Source organism: Harpia harpyja, chromosome Z (assembly GCF_026419915.1).
Source record: "Harpia harpyja isolate bHarHar1 chromosome Z, bHarHar1 primary haplotype, whole genome shotgun sequence".
Taxonomy (NCBI): Eukaryota; Metazoa; Chordata; class Aves; order Accipitriformes; family Accipitridae; genus Harpia; species Harpia harpyja.
The window spans coordinates 102296643-102324143 of record NC_068969.1 but is presented as its reverse complement, the minus strand read 5'-3'; the positions used below and the strand labels follow the sequence as shown (position 1 = coordinate 102324143).

The 27501-nt window shown below is 39.0% G+C and overlaps 1 protein-coding gene across 1 annotated transcript in view; it reads right to left on the bottom strand.

The window, feature by feature from the left end:
• The window catches only part of RICTOR (RPTOR independent companion of MTOR complex 2), an 89614-nt gene extending 63748 nt beyond the window's left edge, over nt 1-25866 (bottom strand). Inside the window, exons 1-3 of the mRNA XM_052778819.1 lie at nt 25728-25866; nt 25519-25566; nt 7240-7337 (exon numbers count right to left, since the gene is read on the bottom strand). Of these exons, the coding sequence (XP_052634779.1) occupies nt 7240-7337; nt 25519-25566; nt 25728-25776 (195 nt within the window). The 5' untranslated portion in view covers nt 25777-25866. The remainder of the gene's footprint in view (nt 1-7239; nt 7338-25518; nt 25567-25727) is intronic.
• Between the last annotated feature and the right edge of the window lie 1635 nt (nt 25867-27501).

Below are 27501 nucleotides of genomic sequence, written 5' to 3'. Positions count from 1 at the left end.
CCACATTTGGGCTCAAATAACCCAAGTTAATTGAAATATTTTGGGTTTTGCATTTTTCTTAACAGTGGCTATAACCAAAGATGATTATAAAGCATAAGGAAAGTTATTATATAACCTCTTTTCCCCCACCTTTCAAATTTAAGTGATAATAAAACTAGACAATCAGTGCATTAACTGGTTATGACAGTATGTCACTTCCTAACATCAATCTATTTTTATGCCATGTTGTTGGACTGCCTAAGGCCACCACTGCTGCTTTAGCATTTCTATTGACATCTTATGAACTGTAAAAATTGGCTGGCAGAGTGTAAGCAAAACAGTGTGAGAAGATAGTGAGTAAAAACAGTTCATTGTTCAGTTTCAGACAAGTACATTAATAGTTGTTTAGGCTAATCATTTATACATCTAAACCTCTCCCCATCATTCCACCCCAGATACAAATGAGAAATCCTAATTTAAACATAGCAGATTATCCTCAACAGTCTTTTTTCCTACTTTAAAAAACCCACAGAATTATAATTCTGATGTAGGAAAAAACATTTTTGAGAAAGCTGCTATTGTATGCACTAGCGCATTTCTGAAGCAAGTCTTCTATCATTGCACTTACCATTGGTTTGCATCTTGAGCGGTCCTGAGATGAAACTAAAGCAGATGACGTGTTCCAGGAACCCACCTAACTTGCTGCAATTGCTAAAGAACATTCAGTTCACTGGACCAGCTCTAGTCTAGCTGTCAGTAACTACTCTTACCAAATACATATAGTCTGGTTATTAGCTCCTCAATACCAACTGTTTTCCTCTATATACATGCTGCCATTCTCACTAATGTAGAAAGAAACTTGACTGCATCTTGAAACTCATAGTCATGTAACCTGGCAATAGTTGTAACTTTCATCAAGTTTAACCACTGTATCAATAGACATTTCTGAATGTGCCAATAATTAAAGTGTTTGATGTCTGTGCATACATGTAAACTATTTCTCACAGAGAATGAACAGATAAAATTGGCTAAAAATGTAAATACAAGATTAGCTACTTTAGCTGTTAGTTTACTCTCACTCCAATGGGCCATCTCTACTTGTGTATTAGCTCTGCAATGTATGCACAGTAGTGTGCTTACAGGATTTCTAGCTAAAAAAGAATTTAAAAGATGGACAGCAAGATCAGAATTCAAAATGTTTCAGTGATTTGAAAGGAGTACCTAAAATCAATAAGAAAATTCAATTAAATAAAAGGAATCATATCATATCCTTCACAGTACCACACATTAATAGACACATAAAAACTGAAAGGAGTCCAGCAGAGAAATACAAGATGTCCAGAAAATATTCAGAATGTTAAATACAAAAGCAAATTTCAAAAGGAAAGCAAGATCTATAAGTTACAGCAAACTATAAGCTAAATGAATTAATGTGATGTCATATCGTAAAAAAAAAAAACAACCAAAAAACAGAAAAAGGAATTTTTACCTTTGGAAACACTAAAATACTGTACGAGGTAGCTAGAAAATACACCCATGAAGGCCTAGCCATTGAGTTTATTTAGTTTAGCAAAAAAAGCCCTGGCAAAAGTAAGGTTGGATTGATATATGTTTAAAGGGGGGCGGGGGGGGCAGGCAGGGAAAAGTCATGGAAGCTGGTATAAAGAAGACACTGTTCAGCTGGTCTCAATGCTTTGAGTATTTGCTCAGTTATAAATGTCTGGTCTCATATATATTATAGGGAAAACTTTGCCACTTTCTTCTCACTTCACCTTCAAACAACATTAAGCAGGTCAATGATTCTGGCCCAAATGCAGTGATTTTTGTAGATGGCTGAATTCCTGACAAAGCCAAGTAACTGTCATGTGTTTGACTGTAACATTTAGCAATTAACATGCATATCATTGTAGTACAAGTTTGTAAGCAGGCAGTACCAGAATACTAAAATCTGCTTTTGGCTACACATTGCTATATTTCACTAAAATGGCAATGGATTATCATATCATGTAAATGCCTGGAATTATGCAAATATACTTTATATTTTTCATATATATATATATATATAAAATATATAAAATGTATATTCTTTATATATACATAATAATTTTATGTATTTCTATACATATACATACAGAGTATACTTTGCTTGTTAAAATTGCCAATAAGTCACCTCTAAAATTCAAATTGTTTTGTATAATAGGCAATGAATGGGAATAGCACAGACTCTTTGAGGTTATGATATAATATTAGGACAAAATGGTACTTACACTAGGCCAGACAGTGACTAACTTACAAAAAAGGTTTTTTTCATGTTTACTGTCAGCTATGAGTTTTTCATGCTACTTGGATGAGTCATAGCAATACAAGTAACACATCAACATGTCTTAGAAACAGTAGCTCAAAACAACAAAACCACAGGAGGTCAGCTGCATACAAAAGTTGAGTGCACACTGAGACCATTCAAATTTATATTTAACAGGATAGTTACAGCAATTACTAGGTAAAAGTATGACATTATTCTATGCATCCAAAATGTAATTATGATACAGTAATTTTGGAAATACAGCCTGAACCATCACCCTCATAAATATTACCATCACTGGTAATATTTATGAGGAGACTACTTAGTAGATCCTAGTCTTAAGAGAAGCCCCTACTGAAATTGCAGACTCTGGGTTTAGACCCATCAGCTCTCCAGATTTGTTCCATAGTTGAATGCCCCTAAGCAGATGTTCTGTTCCTCTCTGCTACATATTTTATCATGAGATTTCAAGTTTGGGCCATAGTAGTTGAGCTACTTGGATGAATGTTACAGTCAGTCAATACTACATTCAGATTCTAAGATACTGGGGTTTTGCAAAGGACAGTTGAGACTCTAAAATGACGGACTATGAATCAGACAGAGACGGAATCCATGAAAGCCTCTATAGTCCCAAACTCAATCCATATCCCAGTGAAATTCAGCAGCATGGTCAAAAGCTAACAGATATGTAAAGCAGACTAGTAGAGCCTCATTAAATAATGATGGAATTAGTTTTGAGCAGATTGAAAATGCAGTTTTCCATAATGCTGATACTATTAAACTGCTAAGTTTAAGCTAAAATTAGTTCAGTTTCATTTTCTCCTTAAAGAAGCACCTTTCTTCTTGAACAAAAAATAGAAATCCCTATTAACAACATCTGTGGATCTTTTTTCCATTCATTATTTAAATACGCGTTTAGATTTAAAAAGGTATAAAGGATCCCTCAGAAGCTAACAGTGGGATAAACCTTCTATAATAAAGGATTCTAAATAAATACTTCAAATCCAAAAGATATTTTCCACTAGGTAAATGCAATTGTACAGTTCCTTCTGGTTTTCAGTAATTTATCACTTACTGCTTCTCATGGGGGTGGGGAAAACCCCAAAGAAGTAACCATCATGTTCTGGTATTAATCAGCAGAAGCTGGGAAACTTCAAGATGCTTGCCTTATGTAGCTGGCCGTATAAATGAAAGATGAGTAATCCTACTCAGTTTACTGAAGCCAAAGGCACATACCGAGCTTGTGAACTGCTGTGGCGACTGAAAGTGTTGCTGACCATTTATCAGAGGTCAAATCCTCAGTTTTCAGGTCAAAATTCAGGTTAGCTTAAATAGCAATATAGGTGGTTTGAAAGGAACAAGAATATTTTTGTCTGATACAGTTTAGGCAGTACTTCATAAACATTTTTGCCCACAGAACTGCAGCTTCATTTATTAGGTGATGAGCAGCAGATGAGGAGAAAAATTTCCAAGTCTGCCACTACTGCAGTTCAGAACTAAACATACCTTTCCACAGCCTGAGTATCACCAGGCTGGGGATGCTAATTTCTTGGAGGAGAAGACTTACAGCACCTGTTGGGCAAGAACAACCCATGTTCTGCAGCCAAAGAGCCAAGAACACAAAGGTTTTTACTCAGAAGTACTAGCTAAAATTTGATGAATTAAATGCAGGTTTTTGTAAAATATCATGTGTACAGCATACTTTGCAGAGTAAGTATGGATGCTGTGGGGACTTGAACATCACTAGTTCACACTTCTCTTGAAGGCAAAAACAAGTGAAAAGGGAGTCAAGCTTCATACAAAATATCTGCCTTATGGTATCACTCCTGCAGATAAAGTAACAAATCCTGTTGACTGCTGACTGCCATTATTCTAATAAATTTTATTTGAAGTATTCAACTTGTGCATAAAATCCTGGAGTCTAGTTCAGTAATTTTAGAAGGGTGATTACTCTCCTCCTTAAATGAAATGGGGTAGGGGGAACAAAGCCCACCTTAAAAATCTAGTCCTCTTTCAAGGAAAGAAACCTGAACCTAATATACCTCAGATATCTTGAAACTTATATAAAGCTTACTGTCTACCATGATCTCTGTCAGGAAAGTCCATGTTAACTTACATTACTTATTTCCACATGAATACAAACATTTTGCTTCCCCTGACCAAAAAAGAACAGTATTTCTTCCAAATGCGAGATTTGCCCCATCTTTGAAGGAAAAATCTGGGGCAGTGGGGAGCAACTTCTTAGACTGGTACTGACATTTTCTTTTAAGTATAGTAATATTCCTAGCAGGAGAGTTAAATTTTATAGATTTTTCTGAATTATTTTATGAGAAATATGCTATAAAAAAATTCACAGGTCCTTTCCCAGTCCATAGCACAAATATCCTAGATAACTGGTAGTCTTTCAAAAATGGACCATAAAATGCAAGAATTTACAAACAAATCAAGTTCATCTTCAATATAATTTCAAGACAGGATACAAACATCCTCAGCTCTTAGCGTATCTATCTTGCCCACAGTCCTATCTCACAAAGGGGGAACTCGGACTGTGTCAATTCATGGTAGAAGACCAGAGTGCAAAAAGGAAATAAAACCATCTCCCCCAAGCTCCAGGCTTTCACTCTTTTCACTGGAATGAAAAATGCAGAATTGTTCCAACCACAAGGCAGACAGTACAATACAATTTGCAACTTTTATTCTATTTTCATAGCTGCATTTACAGTTTAAACAAAAATAGGAAGACTTTTCAAAACCAAATGTACAAGTTATACATTTATAAAGCAGATAGTCCAGGGAGATGTATATAAGAACAAGTGCTAAATATTAAATAGAGTAGGATGATTCCCTTATAAAGGGTCACTCTAATTCAGGATTAAAACCAGGTTATGAACTACTGTCTCTGTCTTTAAAAGTCATATTTAATTTTACCAAGTTGCTTTTCACAAATTAATCATCTCTTGCCAGTTTTAAGTCCAATTTATGAAAACCTTCCTTGTGTTTTTGTAAGTATTTTCCATTTTTAGCACCAGGTTAAGTATAAAGGACAAATTCTTCAAATATTCAATTATGGAATTATTCAATTTTTCAAAGCTATCTTTTAAAAAGAATTGTTGGTTCATCCTTTAATTACAGTATGCATATTTACTAGTTTACCACATTTAGAGCTGTTTAACATATGATTTCAGTAGTAAAATCAACACTGTTTTAAGATCCATAGTTTCACATATTGACTTTTCACTAGGAATCATGCATCTGCAAACCTAATCCAGCTCTTTTAATTTTAAGGCAACTAGAGAATTTGGAAGCACTTGCATTTGAAAGTTTCCAGATTAGCGCAAAAAGGAAACGTATCTATGTATCGGCCTTTTCTAGCAGAATAATGGCTTTCTTGGAACACAATCTGGAATCTCAGTAAAAACAGTAGCATTTTGTCAATGGTGGATGTCTAACAAACACAAGACAATGACCCAAATGAAAGATTTCCATATAAGTAAGTTCATTTCCTCAGTGAATGTTATGCACCTACATGTGCTCTGAACCAACTCAGAAAATGGGGCATTTACAGATTTATTATTAATGCACTAGAAGACCAATGTATTTGCTATTGTGATTTTGTTCTCGGGACTCGCCCTCCTGCTAACCAAATCTCATACACTACTACTGAAGTGCTGTTCAATCTTGCAAGGAGTGCTTTTAACACCCAAGGAGCATGCCTACTTCAAAGATTAGCATGCATGTTTGTCTTTCTCATATAAACTGGTCCCCTAAACCTGCCCTTGAGCATTTGTTCTTTCACTTGAGATAAGTCTCAAAACTGTCAAAGCCTCCTGGTTATCTCACTCAATGACCTGTTACCAGCTCATCTACAACAACAATAATTTAAACCTTACTTTACCCACAAAATCCTCCACTACTACCTTGTTTCTTGGCTACTGCTGATTGCAGGATCCATCCTCTGTCACCAAAACTTCTGTTTCATCTTCAGGCATGTTGCCCTCTCTGTGGTGCTCTATCAGAAAGGTATACAACTTACCAGCTCCTTCTGAGTATCAGCCCATCCATTTGGGTAACACTCACACTGAAGCTTCATCTCTCCTAGCTCACTGACTGCAATGCACTTTTCCCTTGCTTTCACAAATGGAACACTGGTCGAACCACAACCATTCAATATGCTACAACAACAGTTTCCTAACTTCCTGCCCACCTTCCATCAGTCCTCTCTGCTCCTCTCCACAGGTTCCTCATCTACCCCAAAAAAGGGTACTTGCTCTCCTTCTGAAGGCCTTTGATGGCCTCCTTCTTCAGCCTACACTCTCATCCTGACATAAGTTTTTAATTCTTGCCTCCTGTCAGCTCACAATGACAGCTTCCAACATACCATACTTTCAGGCAAGTACCTGTCACATTCCCATGGTTTGGATATTTGATAAAAAGCACCCCAAAAATCAGCAATACAGACCATTTCTAGAAATCACCCCTTTAAATCTTTTTCACTATGAAAACTGCAGTGAAAGTTGATGGTTGCTGTTCTATTAGTGTCCAAACCACCGCATATGATGCTCATTGATATAGTACTTGCCCTCACCATACTTTTGACAGCTTACACCCAGAGTGTCTGGCATTTCACATTTTTGATTCAATTCAGTGGAGCACTAACCAATCTTTAGCTCTATTTGTGCAACTTAACCCATTAATTGGGAGGTACTTCAGGCTTCTAAGCACTAAAACAACACAAAAATTCAGCTAGTAGGACATTCAGACAAACTTCAGCATAACCCTGCATTCACATATTTGCTTGTCCTTATCTGCTCCTTTCCTCTCCCATAGTATATAGATTTCAAGTACTGGTCCATGATACTAAGCTGTTTCATGAATCTCTCAGCCAATGTCTGATAGAGTACATGCAAAATATTTTGCCTGGGTAATCACTTGTTCTATGATACCATTTGAACTCTTACCTTAGTAAAATTATTCAAGTGACCTAGTTTTCTCATATTTGAAACACCTTGTAGTTTCGCCACATTTTGCAGAATCTCTCTCATATTATCACAGGGTTCTGCAAAAGAAAACAGGTTATTAGTGGATACAGTTGAAAAATAAAGTAAAAAATCTAAACGTGCATTCAACATGCAGTTTCCCAAGTATCACAGGTACTCTCCTGGTCTTAATTAAGGATGCAGATAATTTTTACCTCAAGAAGCATCAATATGATTTATGCTTAGAACCAAAACCAGGCACACTCAAGTTCTCTAGAATAAATGCTAAAGCCCATGGAGGAGCGAGACTCCTATTTTAAAGCAGATTTTAATCCACATCTTAAATTCACAATTGACAAAGAAAACCATTTAGTGTCTAAAACTCCAATCCTAACACCTTGTAACTGAACAGCTTTACCTTTAATCCCCTTGTAATTTAAAGACAAGAAGTAAACTTAAAGACAGAAGTAAAAAGATAGCATGTTACTGTCATACCACGACTTCTTTGTTCCCTCCAGACAAAGGGTTGGTGGGATTTTGGGAAGATGGGACTCTTTTCTGCTCTCCATATCGATCTCTGTCCACAATCACCCTAAACATACTTGAGGGCTAGGACTTTCAGTCACAAAGGAAGTTAACTACAAGGTAAACAGGGAGACTAGGTATGTCTTCTCCTTTCTTCCTAAGGGTCCACCATCCCAGCCAAAAAACCCCAAACCTCACAAACCAGGATTCAGACACCAATTGATGACCCTACTTTCTTCTGGGAGATGGAAGAGGACTACCAAACATGATGAGAAGAGACAATATTGCCCCACCTTTCAGAATAAGGTTGGGAGTTGAGGCAGAGTGGGACAAGCAGCACAGCGTGGGGCTGGGCACAGAGAGCTGCACGCAGAGCTACTGTAACAGAAACTGCAGTAAGCTCTGTACATGGTGGCATTGCGGCAGGACAGTTTTCAAAGGGAGATGCTTGACTGCAGGACTCTCATGCAGTCTGATTGGACACTATGTAATAGGTACTACAACAATACTATCAACAGCACTGTAGTTTGAAATAAATGAAATAGCAAGGCTATACTGGAGATGTCGACTGTTAGAAAGTATTACATTACCAAAAGAAAAAATTGCATTACATAAAATGAAGTCTTTAGAAATGCCTGAGGAGTCCAAACCCCAGACATATGGAAAGCAGCAAAAAGAAGGCTTTTGTGTGTGATGCCCCACACTCACTTCAGTAAAAGAAACCTGCTTCCCACTGCAGTACGAACATCTACAGCTGAATTTGTGGCATATGGAGTCTTTTACTTCCCTGTTCATCCAGAAAGGATATTTGTATATTTTTCATTATACAAAGGAAATCAAAAGTGTCAGAGATGTAAAGATGCACCTTCTTCACCACCTCTCTACAAACCAAGCTGAGTTTATCACCTTCTATAGTTTAAAAACTTTAAAAGCAACAAATTTGAAAAAGCAGACATAACTAGCAAGCTCATCAGGATATATCCAGAGCATATTTGGAAAGACAAGACCCTGTACTTGCACTACCATCAGGAATACAAGACAGTATTTAAAGATTAAGACACCTACAGGTAGACACCTCAATTAAGGTGTGTAAACCTGTAAACCCACTGTAGTCAATGGAGATTTCATCTGTCAGCCAATGAAGTCAAAAACAGTTAACCTGACCAGCTGCAAGATGCCTACTCAAGGGTAAGGTGAATCAATTGTACCAACTATGCTGCTTATAATGAAACTATAGCACATGTACAGACATGCTACTGCCATACCACATAATAGTGATTTTTTTCAGACAAAGGATCAGTGAGATGTTGGGAAGCAAAGACAGGCTCCTAAATGTGGGCATCGATCTCAGTCATCACCAGCTTGGTGTGAAATAACCTTTTCCACAAACCTAAGTCACAGCAATAAGCAAAGTCAGCTTCGAATACACAGCCACAAGTACAGACAGAGCTACCGTGCATTACAGAACTGTATGCATAGCAAAACCAAACATCCAATAACTGTGAATTTAAACTGGAACATGTGCATGCATCTCTTTGAACCCACCCCCAACCAAGCAAAAAAAAAAATCTTTGACACAATCACAGAAATTAGAGACAGTGAAAACCTTAGTAGATCCATCCCAAGTTTAGGATTCCTCTGCACAGTTTACTTTTCCAGGGCTTAACTCAGTTTGAGAGGTTTGCAATAGCACAAGCTATAGAAACAAGAGAAACACTGAAGACAAGTAGGCTGGGATAGTTACAGCACTACAAATAGTTTACATCATAGCCCCTAATTTCAAGGGAACATAATAGGAGAGGAAAAAAACTTCCTCGTAATTTGGTTTCTCTGAAAATACAGTTTGGCCGATTTCTATACTTTGGCCTGCCTTGGGTGGGAATTTCCCCAGCTCACACCTCTTTTGGAGCTGTAACACACCCCATTACACCACAAGAAAGAGCCCAGGTGAGCAGCCTTAGAGCTCTTCAAAATGTTATACTTCAATTCCCTGGAAAACAAGCAGCAACAATAACTTTCCAAAATGACTGGAAATATGCTTGTAAGTTTTAATTTTGAAAGTGCAGATGGCTACATACTCAAGGTAAACCTCTACCAAAACTAAGCTCACTACATGGACAGGAAAGACCACGAGACTAGCCCAGGAAGCCTCTTGTACACCATTGCCAATGAACATTTCTATTCAGCTACCTGACAGAGTGGGCACTAACTCAGAAGTGAGCAAGGTGTGCTGTGCAGAAAAGCAGACAATTTGGATGTGAAGAAACCAGGACATAATGATGCTACCAATTCCCGTGTTAACAACTCTGTAGCAATGGCAGACCTTTATAATGAGGCTTGCTAATTAAAATGTGCACTAAAACCATTTTACTCATGTATGAAAAACTGCACTTACAGCAACTTTTCCTCACATTGTCCTCTTTATGCTGAGAAAAACTCTCATTTATAGAGAGACAGAAAAGTTTGAGGAAAACCATCTTTGTACTGCCTAGTTGAGCAGCCAGGTATTTCCCAGAAGCTTCACTAGCAGACAAGTAATTTGAAGCAAACTGGGGACTCCAGTATGAGGTCTAAAACACTGAAAGAAAATTGAGAACATGACAGATATTTCCACTATCAAATTGGTAATATGAATACCGCAAGTAAACTAGCTCACATTTTGGTTATATCAACACTACTATCTTGTTTTTTCTACAGCAGTAAAGAAATAAATACCCTTAGAAAGAACTAAGATTACAGAAGCCTTTTTGGTCAAGCCTTGTCAGTTCAAGTCTTCTTTTAAACTTCAGAGGAACCTTCTTGCAAAAAATCTCTTCCAAAAAAGTGACCAAAAGAATTGTGACATACTAACTTCAAGGAAAGACTGGCTGTCCTGTTTTTCCCCTTCTGGAAATGCATCACATATTAGAAAGAAGTAGAAAATTTACTTAGTTACTCAACTGTGAGTCATTTTTATTAAAAATAAAGCCAATAGGGAAAGTAGGCAGGCCTAACAGAACCTCACATGTGGCAGATGTAAAAGAACTTAAACAAAATAACATCACTTCACAAATGGAGAGATAGTCTCTTGCTAGTCTGTCCCTTACATTAAAATGGGCTTGAAAATAGACTAAATACATTCTGGATTCACCACCTAAGCCATGTGGCTTTCCTGTAATCAAAGATCAGATACAGCACTGCGTTATCTTCCTGTCACAAACTCATGCAACAGCATTGAAGAACATGGATTAATGCAGCAATGGAAAAAACATGGCACAAAATCAGAGACTGAGCTCCCAAAAGAAGAAATATCATGGCCATAACATTTCATTGTCAAGCTTAACAGCTCATGTTGGTGTTGACAAGGAGTTTTGGTTTGGGGTTTTTTTGGGGGGTGGTTTTTTTGGTTTTTTGTCTCTTTTAAGGACCCCAGTTCAGACCACTGCTGCAGGGATTTCTTAGCTCTGATTAACCCTTACTCTAGCTCTTCAGAAGTTCTTGCTTTTCTATCCAAAAAAAAGACAAGGATGAGAAGCTACTTGGTATAACTTCAAGACCCCTCAAAAGTCTATTCTTTCCTGACTTAACTCATTTATTACTGAGATGCTGACTCATATTAGGAAAAATTTCTTCACCGAAAGGGTTGTCAAGCATTGGAACAGGCTGCTCAGGGAAGCGGTTGAGTCACCATCCCTGGAGGTATTTAAAAGATATGTAGACGTGGCACTTCAGGACATGGTTTAGTGGTGGACTTGGTAGTGTTAGGTTTACGGTTGGACTCGATGATCTTAAGGGCCTTTTCCAACATAAATGATTCTACCATCTCGAGCTGGCCCATAGTGACAACCAAGTATCTTCACATTCTTTCTCATGGTGATTCTGAGGGTGGAGTTGTGCAAAATGACTGAGCTGATCTTACAGCTTTCCTCTGCCAAAAGATGTATAACCCCTTCCCTTACTTTCCTCCCCTCTACTCTATCCCACTCTATGATACACCCTATCCTTAACACTACTCTGGCACCCATCAAGTTCACATTAAAACAATTCTGCTAACTAACTCAGCAGAATACTTTTCATTCTTTTGGCTATGTTACTTTTCTGCTGGGTTACCAAGTCAAACTAAATACTGAAGTCTTACAAAAATCCACGCAGAAATGGCTGTGCCACTGAGCCATTCACAGGTAGAGTGGTGGAAGCAGGATATACCCCTTCCAGAAGGGACTCATTAGAAAAAAGTCAGACTTTTTTTTTTTTTACCTGCACTTTTACACTTGGCAAATTGTCCCGATTAATGTACACAAAGCCACTTTGCCTCAAATCTCATCTAAAAACTTGCTGACATATAAAAAAATTTCAAGCCAGCACACTTGTGTTCTGCAACAATAGCTTCGGTTGATTATCATTACCATCTGATTTTCTGTGTATCTGCCTTCTTTTTTTGGATAGCAAGCATTTTGAAGTAGCAGATACCTTTGTTCTGTGTACTTCTGTTACACCAAACAGTTTCTCACCCACAACTGTCTGCACTGAATAACACCCAGTACATATAACGATAATCTTTAGCACAGAGCAAAACTGGTGTTTTTAAAACCCTAGCCTCAAGAATGCTGTAATTCTCTACACCTTAAAGTAATTCATAGATGCATGTATATTAAAAATCTTCTAAGTTGTGGTGGTGTTTGTTTTTAGACTCTCATGGCCTTTTCAGGCTTGACTCACTTTTTCACCCCTTCAGGACTGTGACATTGTTTTTCCCCAGTGAGAACCATGATGCATTCTGACAGATCCCATTCTCTAGAGAGAAAGAACACCACAGAGCTCCAGCTACACAAACCCGCTAGTGCTCCATCTAATGCTGGGATGAAACAGGACCAGCAATAGCTATATTAGCACAACTGACAACTCCTTTCCCCTGACAGATTTAGCAGCATTGTTTGACCACATTCAGTACGCTAGGAGCATGCCAGTTTGCTATTCTGTTATGCACATGTGAATAAAAAGCAAACAAAAAGAATGGTAGGCTTTAGCACACAAATAATTCAGTAACTCTGAAGTCAGGCATAACGAGTTAAACTGAGGAGCATGTATTTTATATGCTTCACTTAGTAGATGCTAGGACAGTACATGTACACAGCAATCAATGTACGCACAGTAGTAAACTCTCAAGTGAGACACTGCACTAGCAGCTCCTATCATGCCTACTAGAATCATAGTGCCAAAAAGTGAAATAAGAGACTAAATATGCCTAAAGACTTCTCCTAAAGAATGAAGCTGTACTTCAATACAGTTAAGCATTTCATCCTTGACTAAGAACACAGGAAATATCTTCCTCTTACTAAAGGAAAGAATCACAATATAAATGGATGATTCTGGTGAATTCACTATACACCTCCACATTTATCAGAGATTTTTAAAGTTTAAGTGCTATGCAACTGTATAATGCAAAGCTGCTCTTAGTGGCCTGTTAAAACTACATGCTGACAAAACAAAGGAAGTTGAGTGAAACACACCTCAACCAGAAACATTAATGCACTGTTCTCCATTTCCACTGACATAGTTATCAAATATCAGTTATCAAAAGCAACAAAACATTAGAAATCAGTTACTTGAAGGCGTCTTTGTAAGCTTAGATGACAGCCTGCTAAAATACTTTTTATCAACACCTTTAATAATTAAATGAAACACCAATGAGAAGGCATATCCTGCCATTAACAGCTTGCTGGGGAAAAAAATCAGGACAATTACGTAATCTCTCATAACATGAAGTATTCTTAATTTACATCTAATTCAAAATGTGGAAACTGCACAGAAGAAAAACAACCAGGTTCTGAGAACAACAGAAGAAGAGAAAGCTACATAAAAAAAGCAAACTGCATGACACAGAGATCACTCCTGAATTATTTATATTGACACATCAACTCCACTTTGCCAGATTGAAAAAAATTAGCACATGAACAGTTTACATTCAGCCTATGATTTTCATAAACACAGTAATATATGTTTAGACTGAAGGTATGTCTCAATTTATAAGGTAAAAACATAGAAATACTTGTTTGCTTGTAGTATCAATTTTAGGTAGTTACTGTTATGTTGAAAAATGTACTGAATACTAAGCCAGATAGAGATCCTCTACAATCACTGTTAAAATTCTGTTATCACCCTTGATTCAGTAAGGTGCAAAGTATTTCGCACTGGTATACTGTGCTGTATTAAGTTTTTCCAAATAATTCTCATAAATTTTAGATTAAAAACCCCACAATGTATAACAAATCTTAACAATTGAGAGCATCACTCTGAAAAGTAGAGGTGACCAAAACCAGTGATTTCTGCAGAATGTACCTAAAGATTTATTTAGTTTGATTCCTATAGCTTCCATAGGTGAACCATACATAAAGCACTTTATTTTGAATACAGAGAAGTTCCAGTAACTCCTGTTCATGAAAACAGAAGAAAATAAAAGCTAAGAACGCATGATTATTTTCACTCTTGCTGCTTAAGAAAGCTATGAATAGATGGAAGCGGCTCAGTAATATGAAAAAAAGCACACCTCCTCTCTTTCATGACAGTCAGCAAAGAAAGTAAAACAACTGTTCTTCCTACATCAATCAGGTAGAAATTAACCTTCACATTTATAAAAATACCTATTAAGTAGAAAGCAGTGCAAAAGACAGCATTTCCAAGGTAGGATGCAGAAATCACTAGAACCTCAGATAAGAAGAAAGTCTTGTATTGGGACTACACTAACGAGTCTAATCCTTCATATTTAGCTCTGTACATCTAGACTTGCACTACATCCTTCTGTAAGTAAACAGGAAAGTAAAGTTTAAATGCCTACTGTGACTGTATAGATTTCTCTTTTGCAAGTGTGCATAAAATACTGTAAATTAAAGGATAATTTTTTTAATATTACTAAGTATGGATAAAGGTGGCAGGAAATATACATTCTGGTGTTGCAGTCAGCTTGAAGCAGTGACAGCAGTTCAAAAATGGACCAGTTTCTAAACTACTGTCTTATAATATTACTTCTAACCAAGACACAGATTCTATCTGTAAAAAAAACATCCTAACATCCTCACCCTTGGAATTACGTTAATTATTCCCAATAATTATGTTATCTTGTATGCCAAATTTGTAGACAGCTTTGCTTTACTGTTAAACCTTCTGCAAAACAGGTTTTATAGTTGAAACATTAACAGCTTTTCTAGCACCTACAGCTACAGTATTACTACTTAAACAGAAGCACAGAACAAAGCTGAAGATTGGCCACAAATTATTTTGGATTGCTAGTGACAAACTTAAAATACCTTTAAGCTTTGAACACAGAAAGACAAATCTGAAGGACCATTCCAAAGGATAGCTACAATGTTGATTTGAAAATTAATTACCTATAGCTTTTGATAAACAAACTATTCTTTAAATGCTTACTTAAAAACAAACTACTGTCCTGCATGAGTTTCCTCAAAGACCAATTATGAAAATAATATTAAAGTTAGGACTACATAAGGTACCAAGGTAAGTTTCAAAAAAAAAAAAAAAACAAAAACCACCCTGTTGTTCTTTAAGTAACTTGTCTATTCAGAGAGAACAAACATTTGATTTAGTCCTCCATTAAAATATACAGTTAGGTCCTCAACTCTCAGGAAGACGTGATGTTAATGCCAACAATCTTAGCAATCATTCTTGATATATACCATCTTTGTGTATTACATACTTATTCTGCCCCCCTCCCCCGAAAAACATAATGCCATCTTTCTAAAATATTAGGTACACAACTGTAACTACTGCACACTATGACAACTAAAACCAAGCCCAGATTATAGTCTCCTAACAAAATTTCTCTCATTACCACTTCAAAGCAAAACAGAAATATAAATTATTCCAGTATACATAGTTAAACTCTAGAAGAACTTGCTCTAAAACTTTCAAAGGTTTAGATGTTTAAAAGAAAAAGGAGGGAAAAAAGACGACAAAAAGAACACAAAGGCACAAAACACTGGAGGCTGGGGAACACTCCATTGTGGCGTGACTACACATTTCTTTGCCCTGTTGTTCTATGCTCCTCTGCATCAATTATCAGCTACTGTCAAAGACAGGACACAAGGCTGGAGTGACCCCAGTACAGTTCTTATGCCCAAAAGCCAATAAAAGGCTGGAGGATAAGCCATTCCCAGATTCACAACATTGGTTATGTTGGTATACAAATCAAATTAATACTTTCCAGAACATCAACTATGAATTTGAATAGTAATATGAGTTTATTGTAACGGTTAGAAAATTATCTTCAATTCCTCCAACCCTTTTTCTTCTTTTCTGCCACCAATTCTAGAAACAGGAAATTCAGGGCAGTCACAATTTTTAGTTGCTTTAACAAAAGATATACTGTGACTGCTTCACATCAGGCAAGTCTCCTTTCAAAACTACTCAAAAGAATTCTGATCATGTATTTCTCTGAATATTATCAAACTGACAAGCAAGTTAATAATAATATCACTGACATCAGAAGAAAATTTGTGAAAGGGAGAAATATGATCGTATCCAAGAATATTTTCCCAATGAACATTCTAATTCTTCTCTGCATCATTTTAATTTGTTCAAGAACCCAAAAATGTATTGTCCAGTTAAATGGCCCTTCATGATAAACTCCAAGCTGTCAGGAGCTAGCCACTGTCCCCAGAAATACCCTGTTACACAGGGCGTCATGTAAGAAAAAGCCTAGCAACATAGCAGATGTAGGATCCCCTGGTTTGCCAATGAAGACATGAAGGGCAATTTGGCAAGACATGGAAAGAGCAAAGTAGTTAACAACCTCAAATTCAAACATTAATAGAGGTACACAACTAGAAACTACATGTAATTCACAAACAGCACTAACGGAAGCAGGAAACCTTTAAAATGTGGCAAATCTACAATGTGATAACTATACCCCTTAAAATGCTATAACCAGAAGATTTCAGAATAGTGCACAGATTAAAGATGCTTGGGAACTCCAGTCCCTTATACTAGGGACAGGGCAAATCTCATCCATCCGTAGCTGTGACTGTTCAAGACATTTACTCTTTCCCCTGAAAAACATCATTCTCAGAGAAGAGACAGGAAGCATCATATTTAAAAATTTCACAATATGATCTAAGTACAATTCTTTGAAGACACCCAATTCCTTGGTCAATTTCAACTTAGAAAAATCTATCCCACTGAAGTAACAGGCTGACCTAAAAAACTGAGCTGGAAACACCACATTTATAGGAACAGTAAGTTGGTTGGTTTTTTTTTTTTATTTCATGAAAAAAAAAAAAAAACACCTGTAAGTCTACCCATGAGAATCACACATGGTTTGCATAAAGAAGGAGATGAACACATTCTAAATTATCTAGATATGAGGTTGCTAAAGGTGAATTCTGACTTCAGTGATGCTCAGAAGGTAACAAAGGAAAAAGATTACTTACAGATTTAATCAGTTTTTTTTTAAAAACAGTAATTTTCAGGCAACAGCTGTTCTTGATAGTCCTCTATTTTTACGAAATAATTATTTTTAAAAATATATATAGTTTTATTTGTAGTGTACACTTGAAGCAGGAAACCAATCTTTTACGCAGCTAAAAAAACAAACAAAATCCCTGTATTGATCACCACACATGTTCACATGAAGAGATTAATGAAATCATTCTTTGTTACTCTTTTATAATTATTATTTTTCCATAAATCAAGTTCATATTGTTTTGCTTTAAATACTTTACCTCTATGCACAAGTATCTTCTACTAATCATTCTGTAGTCTTAAATCAGTAGCTGTAGTTCATTTCACAATGAATAAAATTTATGCAAATGGGGTACAGATGTACATCTTTCATTTTAACCAAATAAGTGCCAGCTAACAGTAGCCATTTCAAATACGGGTAACTGCCCTAGCTCATCTTAACCATTTTGCCATCCCTTTGGTCATAGACTCACAAGGTTACTCAAAGTATCACTGATAAACAGCATGAAATATTGTTAACTATGCATTTCTCCAACTGAAAAGGAATTCAAAATCTTTGTGCTTTTCACTTTACATCTGAGACAATTAAGCGTATTTAATTTATACTAAATAAATAATTTTAAAAGTAGCCTTCTGAAATGTTTCAGGACTACCTACGTGAAAAAATGGTCAGATGTAGCCAAACATCACAGCAAAAAGTAGCACTTGGACTAAAATGAGTTTAGAGAAGTCTACATAGTGAAGAACAAACCCAGTAAATTTAGAAACAAAATCTCCCCTTTTAGGAACACTTTCCTAAAGGCTCTGTCACTCAGACTAATTTATTAATGAACAATATTGATTCCAAGGATATTGCTGTTCAGGTAGAATTGGGAGAAGAGACTTCCTCATAATATTTAGTTACCCAAACCTATTCAGGCCCCTATTGCGATGCAGCTTGCTACACTCTGATAAATGTAACAGAAGCGTATGAACATGAGTCCTACAGAGCTTTCAAGTATGTGATAATAGTAAAATTCATCATGTAACTAAGAAAACACAACTGTAAGTAGGGTTTTTTGTTCTTTGGGGTTGAGGTTTTTTTATTGGGTTTTGTGCTGGTTTTTTTACTCCATTTTCTCACTTACACAGCTTTACCAACGTTCCTCCTCTTCACCAGATGCAAGAATTTGGTGAATACACTCTTCACTAATCATGCTCTGAATTTTTGCTAAGTCCCGCTTTTTTCCTGATGCATTCTACCTAAATTTTCCATCACCACAACAGATGGTTGGCAAATGAAAAAAATATTTTCTGCAGTATACATGAATACACTAATACTACAGATTTTTAAACAAGATAAAGCAAGATATATTTTATTGTGAGATTGAAAGTTACGAGTGCTCCAGTTAAAACAATTTGTCCAGTATCAGCCAGCACTTCTGTAGCAGTGTTATTAGCACCCTCCCTTCTGTATCAGAACTCATCACAGGAGTGTTGCTCAGTGTGCAAATTCACCTGCACTACAGCATAAGCATCTGCCTACCTGCACACAGTTAAAAACACTTACAATAAAAAGCAAACCTCTTATTTTATCTAACCTTTTGTGTAGTTATCAAAGCCTCAAGTCACATGCGTATGTCTTAGTTGTAAGAAGGTAGCTGGTTTTCAGGTAGATGATTTGTGTCATTTATTATTTAAAAAGTCTCAGGCAGGAGTCTCAATTACTATGAAAGATAAAAAGCTTACCTGACTTTTCAGTGCATTCCCCCAAACTAGTCAGCCATCACTTCAACATCAACTCTCAAGCCATCCGGTAACACTTCCTGAACACTGTTCTTTTCTGCAGTGTTTGTATGGTAATAAACAGTTGGAAAACAACAGGTTTTCATCATAACTGTTTCACTTCTTCCCACTTTAAAGAGAAAAACTCTATCTGATGTTGAGCATCTCTTCTATGTTATTAGGGCAAAACTTCCAAGATTGCTAGGTAATTAGTAAAGTATGCATGACTGGGCAAGTAAGTGATGTATTTCATTCTGGGAAAGCTGTCGTTGACACAGCTTCCTTATTTACTGTAATTATGATAAGGGCTGCGTTTCTTTACACAGCATCTACACTGGATAGGCTCTGACAAAAAAAAAAAAAACAACCTGAAACTAAGCATTGCATTAATCTCAAAGGCAGGGGGGAGGAAACCTGAAGAACATTTATGACAAAGACTAAAACATTCATACCAAGGCAAAGACTAGAGATTTTCGTACTTCAACAGTTTGCAAGATTCAAATGACCAGGGGGAGGGGAAGCAGAACACTATAATGTTGTGGAAACACAGCATTGCTTAAACACCTAAGAAGCTATTTATACCGATCCAAATTGCAGAACAATCTCTTTTGTCAAATATAAATAGAAACCACAAGATATTAGAACAGTCATTTTATTCTCTGCCCTTCAGAAGAAAAGTGCTGACATTTGTTGACCAATCTGAACCACAGCAGTAAAAACAAAGAACCCACCCACAAAAACAAATTTAGAGATGCTGTACACAGAAACTTTAAAGACAGATACGAATGCAGATCTTGAAAGACATGGTAGTGCCCAGCTCCTACAGATACCTTAATGCTAGGTAAGCAAGTCATAAGGTTTTAAAGTTGCCTTTTGTTAAGATTTTTCCTTCATTAAAAATGTTGTTCCTGTTTTCAAGAAATAAAAAGTGAAAATATTGTAAGCACACACCATTTTAGTAGCTCTGAGAAGTCTTAAGATTGTAAAAGCAGTAATACCTTAGGAAGCAAAGCCAAAGGTACACAAGTGTTATTAATCTAACCAGGCCAGTGCACTATACAATTCCAAAACAACGGCCAACTAAAGCACAAGTGCAGGCAAGAAAGCTAAGCGTATGCCTTAATTCTGCAGTGCATACACTCAGCACCTCTAACTCGCTCACTTTTAAAACCTACTTAAAATGTTACATGTTGCCCAAAAAGTTAACAGGCCACCATCATTGATAACCTGCCCTTTGGTCTCCCTACATAAAAAAAACCAATATACAAGAATAACGCAGCAGAAAATTCCTCAGACAGCAAGACAAGTAAGATCTCTCTCAAGCCATTTTTCAAGTTGCCCCTTTATATCTCAGAAGAACTGAAAAAAAAAGTTACTTATTACCTTCTTGCTCCTGCTGTGGCTTCTGTTATAGATTGACAAACAAGGGGGCAAAAAACCCAGCTATTGCTCTGTGTGATCTGATCTAACACAAGCATCCTGCTATAGTTACCCATCACAATGATAGCATACTGCAAAGCGAGGGCAAAAGGCGCCCACACATTTTGTTTATTTTGGTATTTTTAAAATACTGTTTCTACAGTGTGGTGGAGCTCCACTCCATATTTTCAAGCCAGACCATGTATTGCAGGAGTACGCAAAGAAGAACTTAGAGGCTTTCTGTAACAGCCTTGCCAATAGTGTGGAAGAACTACCTTTGAGCCACCAAGAAAGTACACACCAGCTACCATCTCTGCACTGGTTCCCTACTGCCTTGCTGGAAGCACTCCCAGAGGGTTTTTTTTTCCCCCTTCCCCATTACTTAAGCTCTCAGTATCAGACAGGTGCACAGCATCCCTCCCTGCTTCTTTCATATTGATGAAGGAAGCTAGAAACAGCACGGTCATCAAATCTCAAGCTGAATTTGGAAACAAAATTCATCCAGCCTTCTTCAACTATCCCGCAAATAACCCTTTAAAATGCCCGACATTTTTGTGGGCTGTAAACTGCAAATAGCATCCTGAGATGTTTGCCCTGCATGCAATGCATTACGGTTTGCCATATGGGCACATGGAATCAAATACAACAGGGTTTAAAGTGATGCAAGCACAGTAAAAAAAGTAATACAGTTCAGATCTCGTGAAGTTAAATGGAACTTCTGCATCTTTTATTTCTGCCTACGTGACAGAAGGAAATGACAGACAATGGAGGCAAAGGAAAAGGAAAAAAGGAAATTTTTTCAGGTAACACTAGCCAGTTCTGTGAAACTCACTCTCAGGGAGAAAAAAGCACCAGTTTTCTCAGCTACTTTATTCATATCTGCCTCGTGGTGTAGCTAGAGGACTCAACATTTACAAAATAGAATTGCCTGTACAAGAAAAGCTGCTAAATCAAAGTAGGATCTCATAATGCACATTTGTGAATAATAAATAAAAGTATTGATGTTGGAGATAGGTACATTTCAGTTAATTAAAGAGTACAGTATCAGAAAGCAAAGACTGATACCCTCAAAAAGGAGGAAATAAAGACATACAGGCATGAACTGCACTTGACCATCAGCAGTTGACACTTTTGTATCTCTCCAAAGCTTCAGTAAGCAAACAAGCTCTGAAAAGTTCCTAATATCCATTGCAGGCTCAGAGCTACAGGAATCCAAGAAAAGAGGGATCCCTTGAAGGAAGGACATTTAAAGGAGCCTGACTACAGATAAGGCACTGTGAGACACAGCTCTCAACTAGGCAAGTTCTAAACTACTTAGGCCTTCACAACGCGAAGGCAACATATGCAACTCCAACAAAGGAAGAGCTGTTGGCCACCCAACAGGACGAGGCGATTCAGTTATAGAGGTGAGCAAAGAACTTAGCAGCAAACAAAGCATGGATTACACAAGCCTTTTACAGTACCCAGAGCTTTGGGAGATATATAAGCTTCTGTAATTCAGCTTGGAATACCTGTAAAACAGTCAGAAATTAAGATCAATTATGCTAAAAGCATATAATACTTGTAGCATGGTTACATACAAAACCATGACCAGACTCAATGCAAGAATTCCTACAAAATGCACTAACCTGGTCAAGAACTCCAACTGTCCTTTCTGGCCTTAAGAAGTTACAAGCTTGATTTCAGTAGTCTAATTAAACCAATGTGCCTCATCCCATTGCTAATTCCTTCCAGATGACTGCAATGGGAGTTGCACTGGTGGCAAGTCTGCCCTCCTTTTCCTTTTCTGTTCTATTCTGAGCAGGTAATATCAACAGAAGGCCAAAAGCTGGGTACTCTGAATCCCAATTATTAATTGCAATTTTGTAACCAACAAAAGATACAACATATGACCTTAAGTAGACAAAAGCAATGAGACTTCACCTGTATCTGCAGTTTTTTCTTACTGTACCAACATTATGCCCAACAGTATTTGGTCTGGGGACAATTTTTCCAGAGTTGATCATCCTAATTTTAAGAAAATTATTGTCCCCAAAAAAGATTTACCAGAATCCTCTTAAAAGATGGGGTACAGCCAGGGCTGCGCGGCCCAGAAGTTTAAAAGGAAAAAAAAAAACAAACACACCCAAAACAACAAAAAACCAAGCCAGCCAGAAACAGCAAACCACAGACTTTACAGTATCATTTTTAACCAGGCTAATCTTGTACATAAAGAGTTCACATACACAAACACACACAATGCACCATCATATAAAATGCCTTTCATAAACATTACTATATATCATTTTTAAAAAGGCAGAGCACCAAGAAGCTCCAAAGAGTAAAACCCTACTACACCAGCCATGGTAAAAATACATAAGAACAACATGGTGTATTCTGGGAAGACACCAGCAACCCTCAAACTACAGCAACGGAGAAAAGAGCAAACAAAAAGCAGCAGAGAAAGGTAGATCAGCTCCACAAGCAGCAAAACACTCCCCGAGCCTTACTGCACAAAAAGCCAGGAAGAAGTAGGACCCAAAGTAGCAGAAACAGGGCTAGCACCCTCCCCACATCTATTATTACTTCTGAAATACTTAGTAACTGCACTGGCCTCTTGCATGGAAAGAGCATAGTATATAGTCCACAGGTATGGACTAGTGAAGGTCTGACATGTATGCCAAGTCATGTTCATCAAGCCAATGCTAACAGGAACCTGTTTAAAACAAGGCAATACCAATATAATTTCACATGTTTGTAATAAAGAGGCCACTGTAACTAGAAGCATATGGCTGAGGCACTGTTTATGGTGATTCTTTACTTTGCCCAAATCAGTTATTTCACATTAATCAACATAAAGTTCAGTTGTCTGGGGAAATAAAAAAATATGAGAATATTCTTTTAAGTTACTGAAAATGTGAGCCCTGTGGAAAACTGTATGATCCGCTCAAAGTGAATCAAAACAGTGTATATTAGTACAGAATTAGGGTAACAATTTAAAATATTTAAACTAATTGCTTATATAACTATTGTAACAGCTGTAAAAACAAACATTCATTGTGTTCAGTGTGGAAATGAAGTTATCATCTAGCTTAGCTAATGTCTTGCTGAGACTTTTTAGCTTTTTACTTTTGTTTTCTCTTTAAAATGAAGTTAATACCTACCATGGATAACTATATGATTACTGATCAGTCAGCTGTAGTTTCTCTGACAAAAAAACCAAAACCCTCACTTTTTTGATACAGGGTTCACAACTAAATTTAAAGCCGCTCTTTTTTTTTTTTTTTTTTTAAACAGGGGCTATATACAGTCACAGTGCAAAACATCTTTTTTTGTTGTATGAAAAATTGTTTTTGCATCTTACCCGAGAGCCTCTTTTACAATATGATACATGTGAAGTAGCTATACTGCTACTACTACAGGTTGCATGGAATCAGTAGGTGGCTGAAAACACCTCATGGCAAAAAACAGTATCATAATGATAGCTGCCTATCAAATTCTGAGTAAAAGATTTCAAACAGACCACATCTAAAAATTACCACTCCAGCATTTAAGATTTGTGTATTGCTCTTTCACATCAAAACACTGCAGTATGCTACACAACATAAAAAAAGTTACTAAACCCATTCATTAAAATCCTGATTCTGTAAGTTTCATGAACAGGTAACACTGCTTACAGTAGTAATTGTGTCACATGCTTGAACTGTTAAGGCCTCTGTCCCACATTTTGTTGGCAAAAGTTTCACTTGTTATAATTTTAAACAGTGTTACACTAAAGCAATCATGTCCATTTGGTGATAAGGTGGGAAGAGACATAAGAGCCTGTTTCTTTAAACTAAAAAAAACCTCAGTGCTTTTCCCAGGAACTAAAATACACTTGTAAATATGACATGTATACATAGAGCTAACTTTCAGCCCACAGTAAAACTGCTTAATAGAAAAATTCTAAACACAGATCATACTGGGGGAAAAAACAATTAGAGGTGGAATTGCTGATACAGCCTCTCACTAAGCTGAAAACCTTATGGATGCTGCTAATATTTGTACTTCCTTTACATTTCACAGCCCACTTTTATCTCATTGATTCTGTCATCTCCTTGCCTACTTCCTCATAAAGCGGATCTATTCAGGATAGAAGCAGTCCTGGATCTCCTGAAGCAGAGCAGTTATACTACAAGCATCAACTTTATTCCCTCCACCAGACCAAGACCTTCTGCCCCAGGGAAGATCATTGCTTCTAGTGGGTCAGTTTGTTTCCTGCATTTTATTCGGCCCTTTGGGAGAGTCTACCCCTTACCTTAGCCCTCAGCAAGGCAAGATGAGCTACACTTTTGGGTAGGGAACGAGTTCCTATTCGTCCAAGACAAAATTAGTTAGTGTGTATTGGACGTTACCTTTACTTCCTTCCTCTTATCCCCTCCTCCGCCCCCATACATCCCAGAGCAGTGGAGGATGTTTGGAGCAATTTAACAAGTAAACGGGAGATGAGTGCGTTCTGGTCGTACAGCAAGAGGCTCACGGGAAGCACCGTGGCCAGCCTGCCGAGGGCTGGCAGGGATGTACGACAAGGGATGGAGGCAGGACCAGTCACCACTGCCGAGGTGCTCCCCTGAGGCGCGCGGCCCGCCCCGCCGAGCGGAGCGACGGCCGGAGGGAGCCCCAGCGGCGAGGCCGAGGGGCGCGGCGCGGGCAGCCCCGCTGCGGAACGGACGCTGTAAGCGGCCCCGTCCACGAGCAACGACCTCCTCCGAAAACAACCCCAGAAGCGGCCGAGGAGCCTCTGCCCAGACGCAGGGGCTCCCCTCGCCTGTGGCCGTGGCAGGCCAGCCCTGCGGCCCCAGCACGGCGGTGCCCGAGCTGCCCCGCAGCCGGCGGGGGGCTGAGGGGAGGCTTCCACCTACGGGCAGCTCCGCTCACTACAGGACGCCGGTCAGCCCACCGGCGGCGGGCACTGGCACCCCGCTGCCTCCTCGCCTCTCCCCCCACCCCCCCCGCCCACCGAGCTCCCGCGGCCGCCCCGGAGCACCAGGCCGTTCGCCGCCGGCGACTTCCCCCCGCTCCGCCGCGGGCGCGCAGCGAGGGGCAGGCGGCGACCCCCGCCCCGCCGGCCACCGGCCGTACCTCGGCTGAGATCGAGGGGGACGTTCTCCTCGCCGCTGTCATTGCGACCTGCGGGGACGGGGAAAGAGAAGCGCGTTAGGCTGGCGGGGAGGAAGGAGCCGGAGGAGCAGAAAGGGAGGAAAGGAAGGCAGGGGGCGGCTGGGCACCGGCGTGGCGCGACAGCCGGCGCGGGGACAGCCTGCCGCCGCGGCCTGGCCGGGGCCCCTTACCTCGGATGCGGAGGTGCCTCAACGACCGGGCGCGTAGACTCACCGCCATGTTTACGGCCCCGCAGTCACAACACCGGAAACCTCGCCCGCTCTCGCGAGGAGAAGACCGCGGAGCCGCCGCCACGGCCGGCACCCCCTCCCCTCCCTCCTTCCTGCGCCCAGTCACTGCGCCGCCGGCGGCGGGAGGAGCGCGGGGGCGGCTGAGGCGGCGCGGCAGGAGGCTAAGCGGCCATTGCTCGGCCGTGGCCTCTCTGCCGTGCGGGAGCAGCGTCTGGTGGCTCTGAGGAGAGGTCTTAAGTACTAGAGGGCGGGCGAGGGCCGCCACTCCTCAGCCTCCCCGGGGCGGTGGCGGAGGGTTCCGCCTGCCTGGGCGCACACCTAAGTCACGCTTGCCCGGGTGTCGAAGACCGGCCCACCCCGCCGCCCCGCGCCGCTGGAAGCGTGGCTGAGGGAGAAACACCGGTCTCCTGAGAGCCGGGCGGTCCCGAGGGCCGCGTCCGCTGCCGGGGTTCGCTGCGGGGCTTCCCCTCAGGCAGCTCAGCCCCGAGAGGCAAAAGCTGAGGGGAAGGGAGGGTGGCGGGGGCGAAGGGGTGTCTGAGGGGGCTTCCCCGCTGTGCCAGAAAACGTGGCGAAATGCCTCCTTTTGCTGAAGAGCTTCCCCTGCTGGGAACTGGCTTCCTACATAACTGGTCTGTCACCACATCTGAAGGTTTTGGTCTGTCCAGTGAAATTACTTCTTTTGGTTTTGTTTTTATGAGGTTTGCCCGCTTAGTTTTCCTTTTTTGAGCTGCACTTGCCTTGTGATGAGATGGTAGTTCACGTGGATAACGGCATGACCATTGGCTTTGTACACCGGATGTTTTCTGCACTCTGGTTGTTAGTATGTGAAGTAATTAAAAACAGGAAAAAATACCTTTACATTGCTTTCTTGATTTACATGCAGCGGGTCTCTGCAGTCTCAAGTGTTGATCTATTTCTTACCTTGGTAGTTGTTGAGCTTAACTAATAAAATAAGTGTGTATATATAAAAAAAAACAACCCAAACCCGAAGTCCCTCTATTATAAACAGTATACTTATATGTAGTTGCTCTTGTCCTCTTTAGGCAAAAGTTTAAATAAGCACATAACACATCATGTCCTGACACTTCAGGCAGCCATAGACAAGGCAAGTTTTTGCATCCAGACTTCCCAAATTCTCAGAAACAAAACCAGCAAATAATAATCAAATTGAAGTGTAGAAGTAGCAAACCGTTCAAAAATAGCTTCACAAGCTCAGGTAATTGTTTTCCTGTTCTGTAGTCAATTATTTTCCAGTCTTGAGTTTTCCCTCCTCTTTCTTGAGGTCTTTCAATTCAGATCCTTCATTACTTATAAAAATCTGGTTTCATTAAGTATTCAAGGACACTAAGTTTCATCTCAAAAATCGTAAATTAGTTTTTACACTGATTGGTGCACTTCTAAAACATTAATACTGATTTAGAAGATTAAAAATAATTACTTGTAAAGCCAGAGTAGAAGAACTTTCTGGCATATCGGTTCATGACACACATACAAGAATCTTGTTTTAATAGGATTACGTCAAGTATATTTAATTTAAAACACCATTTTCAACAACTTTCCTATTTTGATTTTTGCTTGTTAAATACGAAGTTAATGTTCTTGAGGAACCCCAGGTTCTCAAAAGGTCTAAACAATAAAATCTCACCCATCCGTAACACAGGACCAAAGCATATCGAAGTTCCTTAAATAGTTTCATTAATGTACCTCAGGGCTG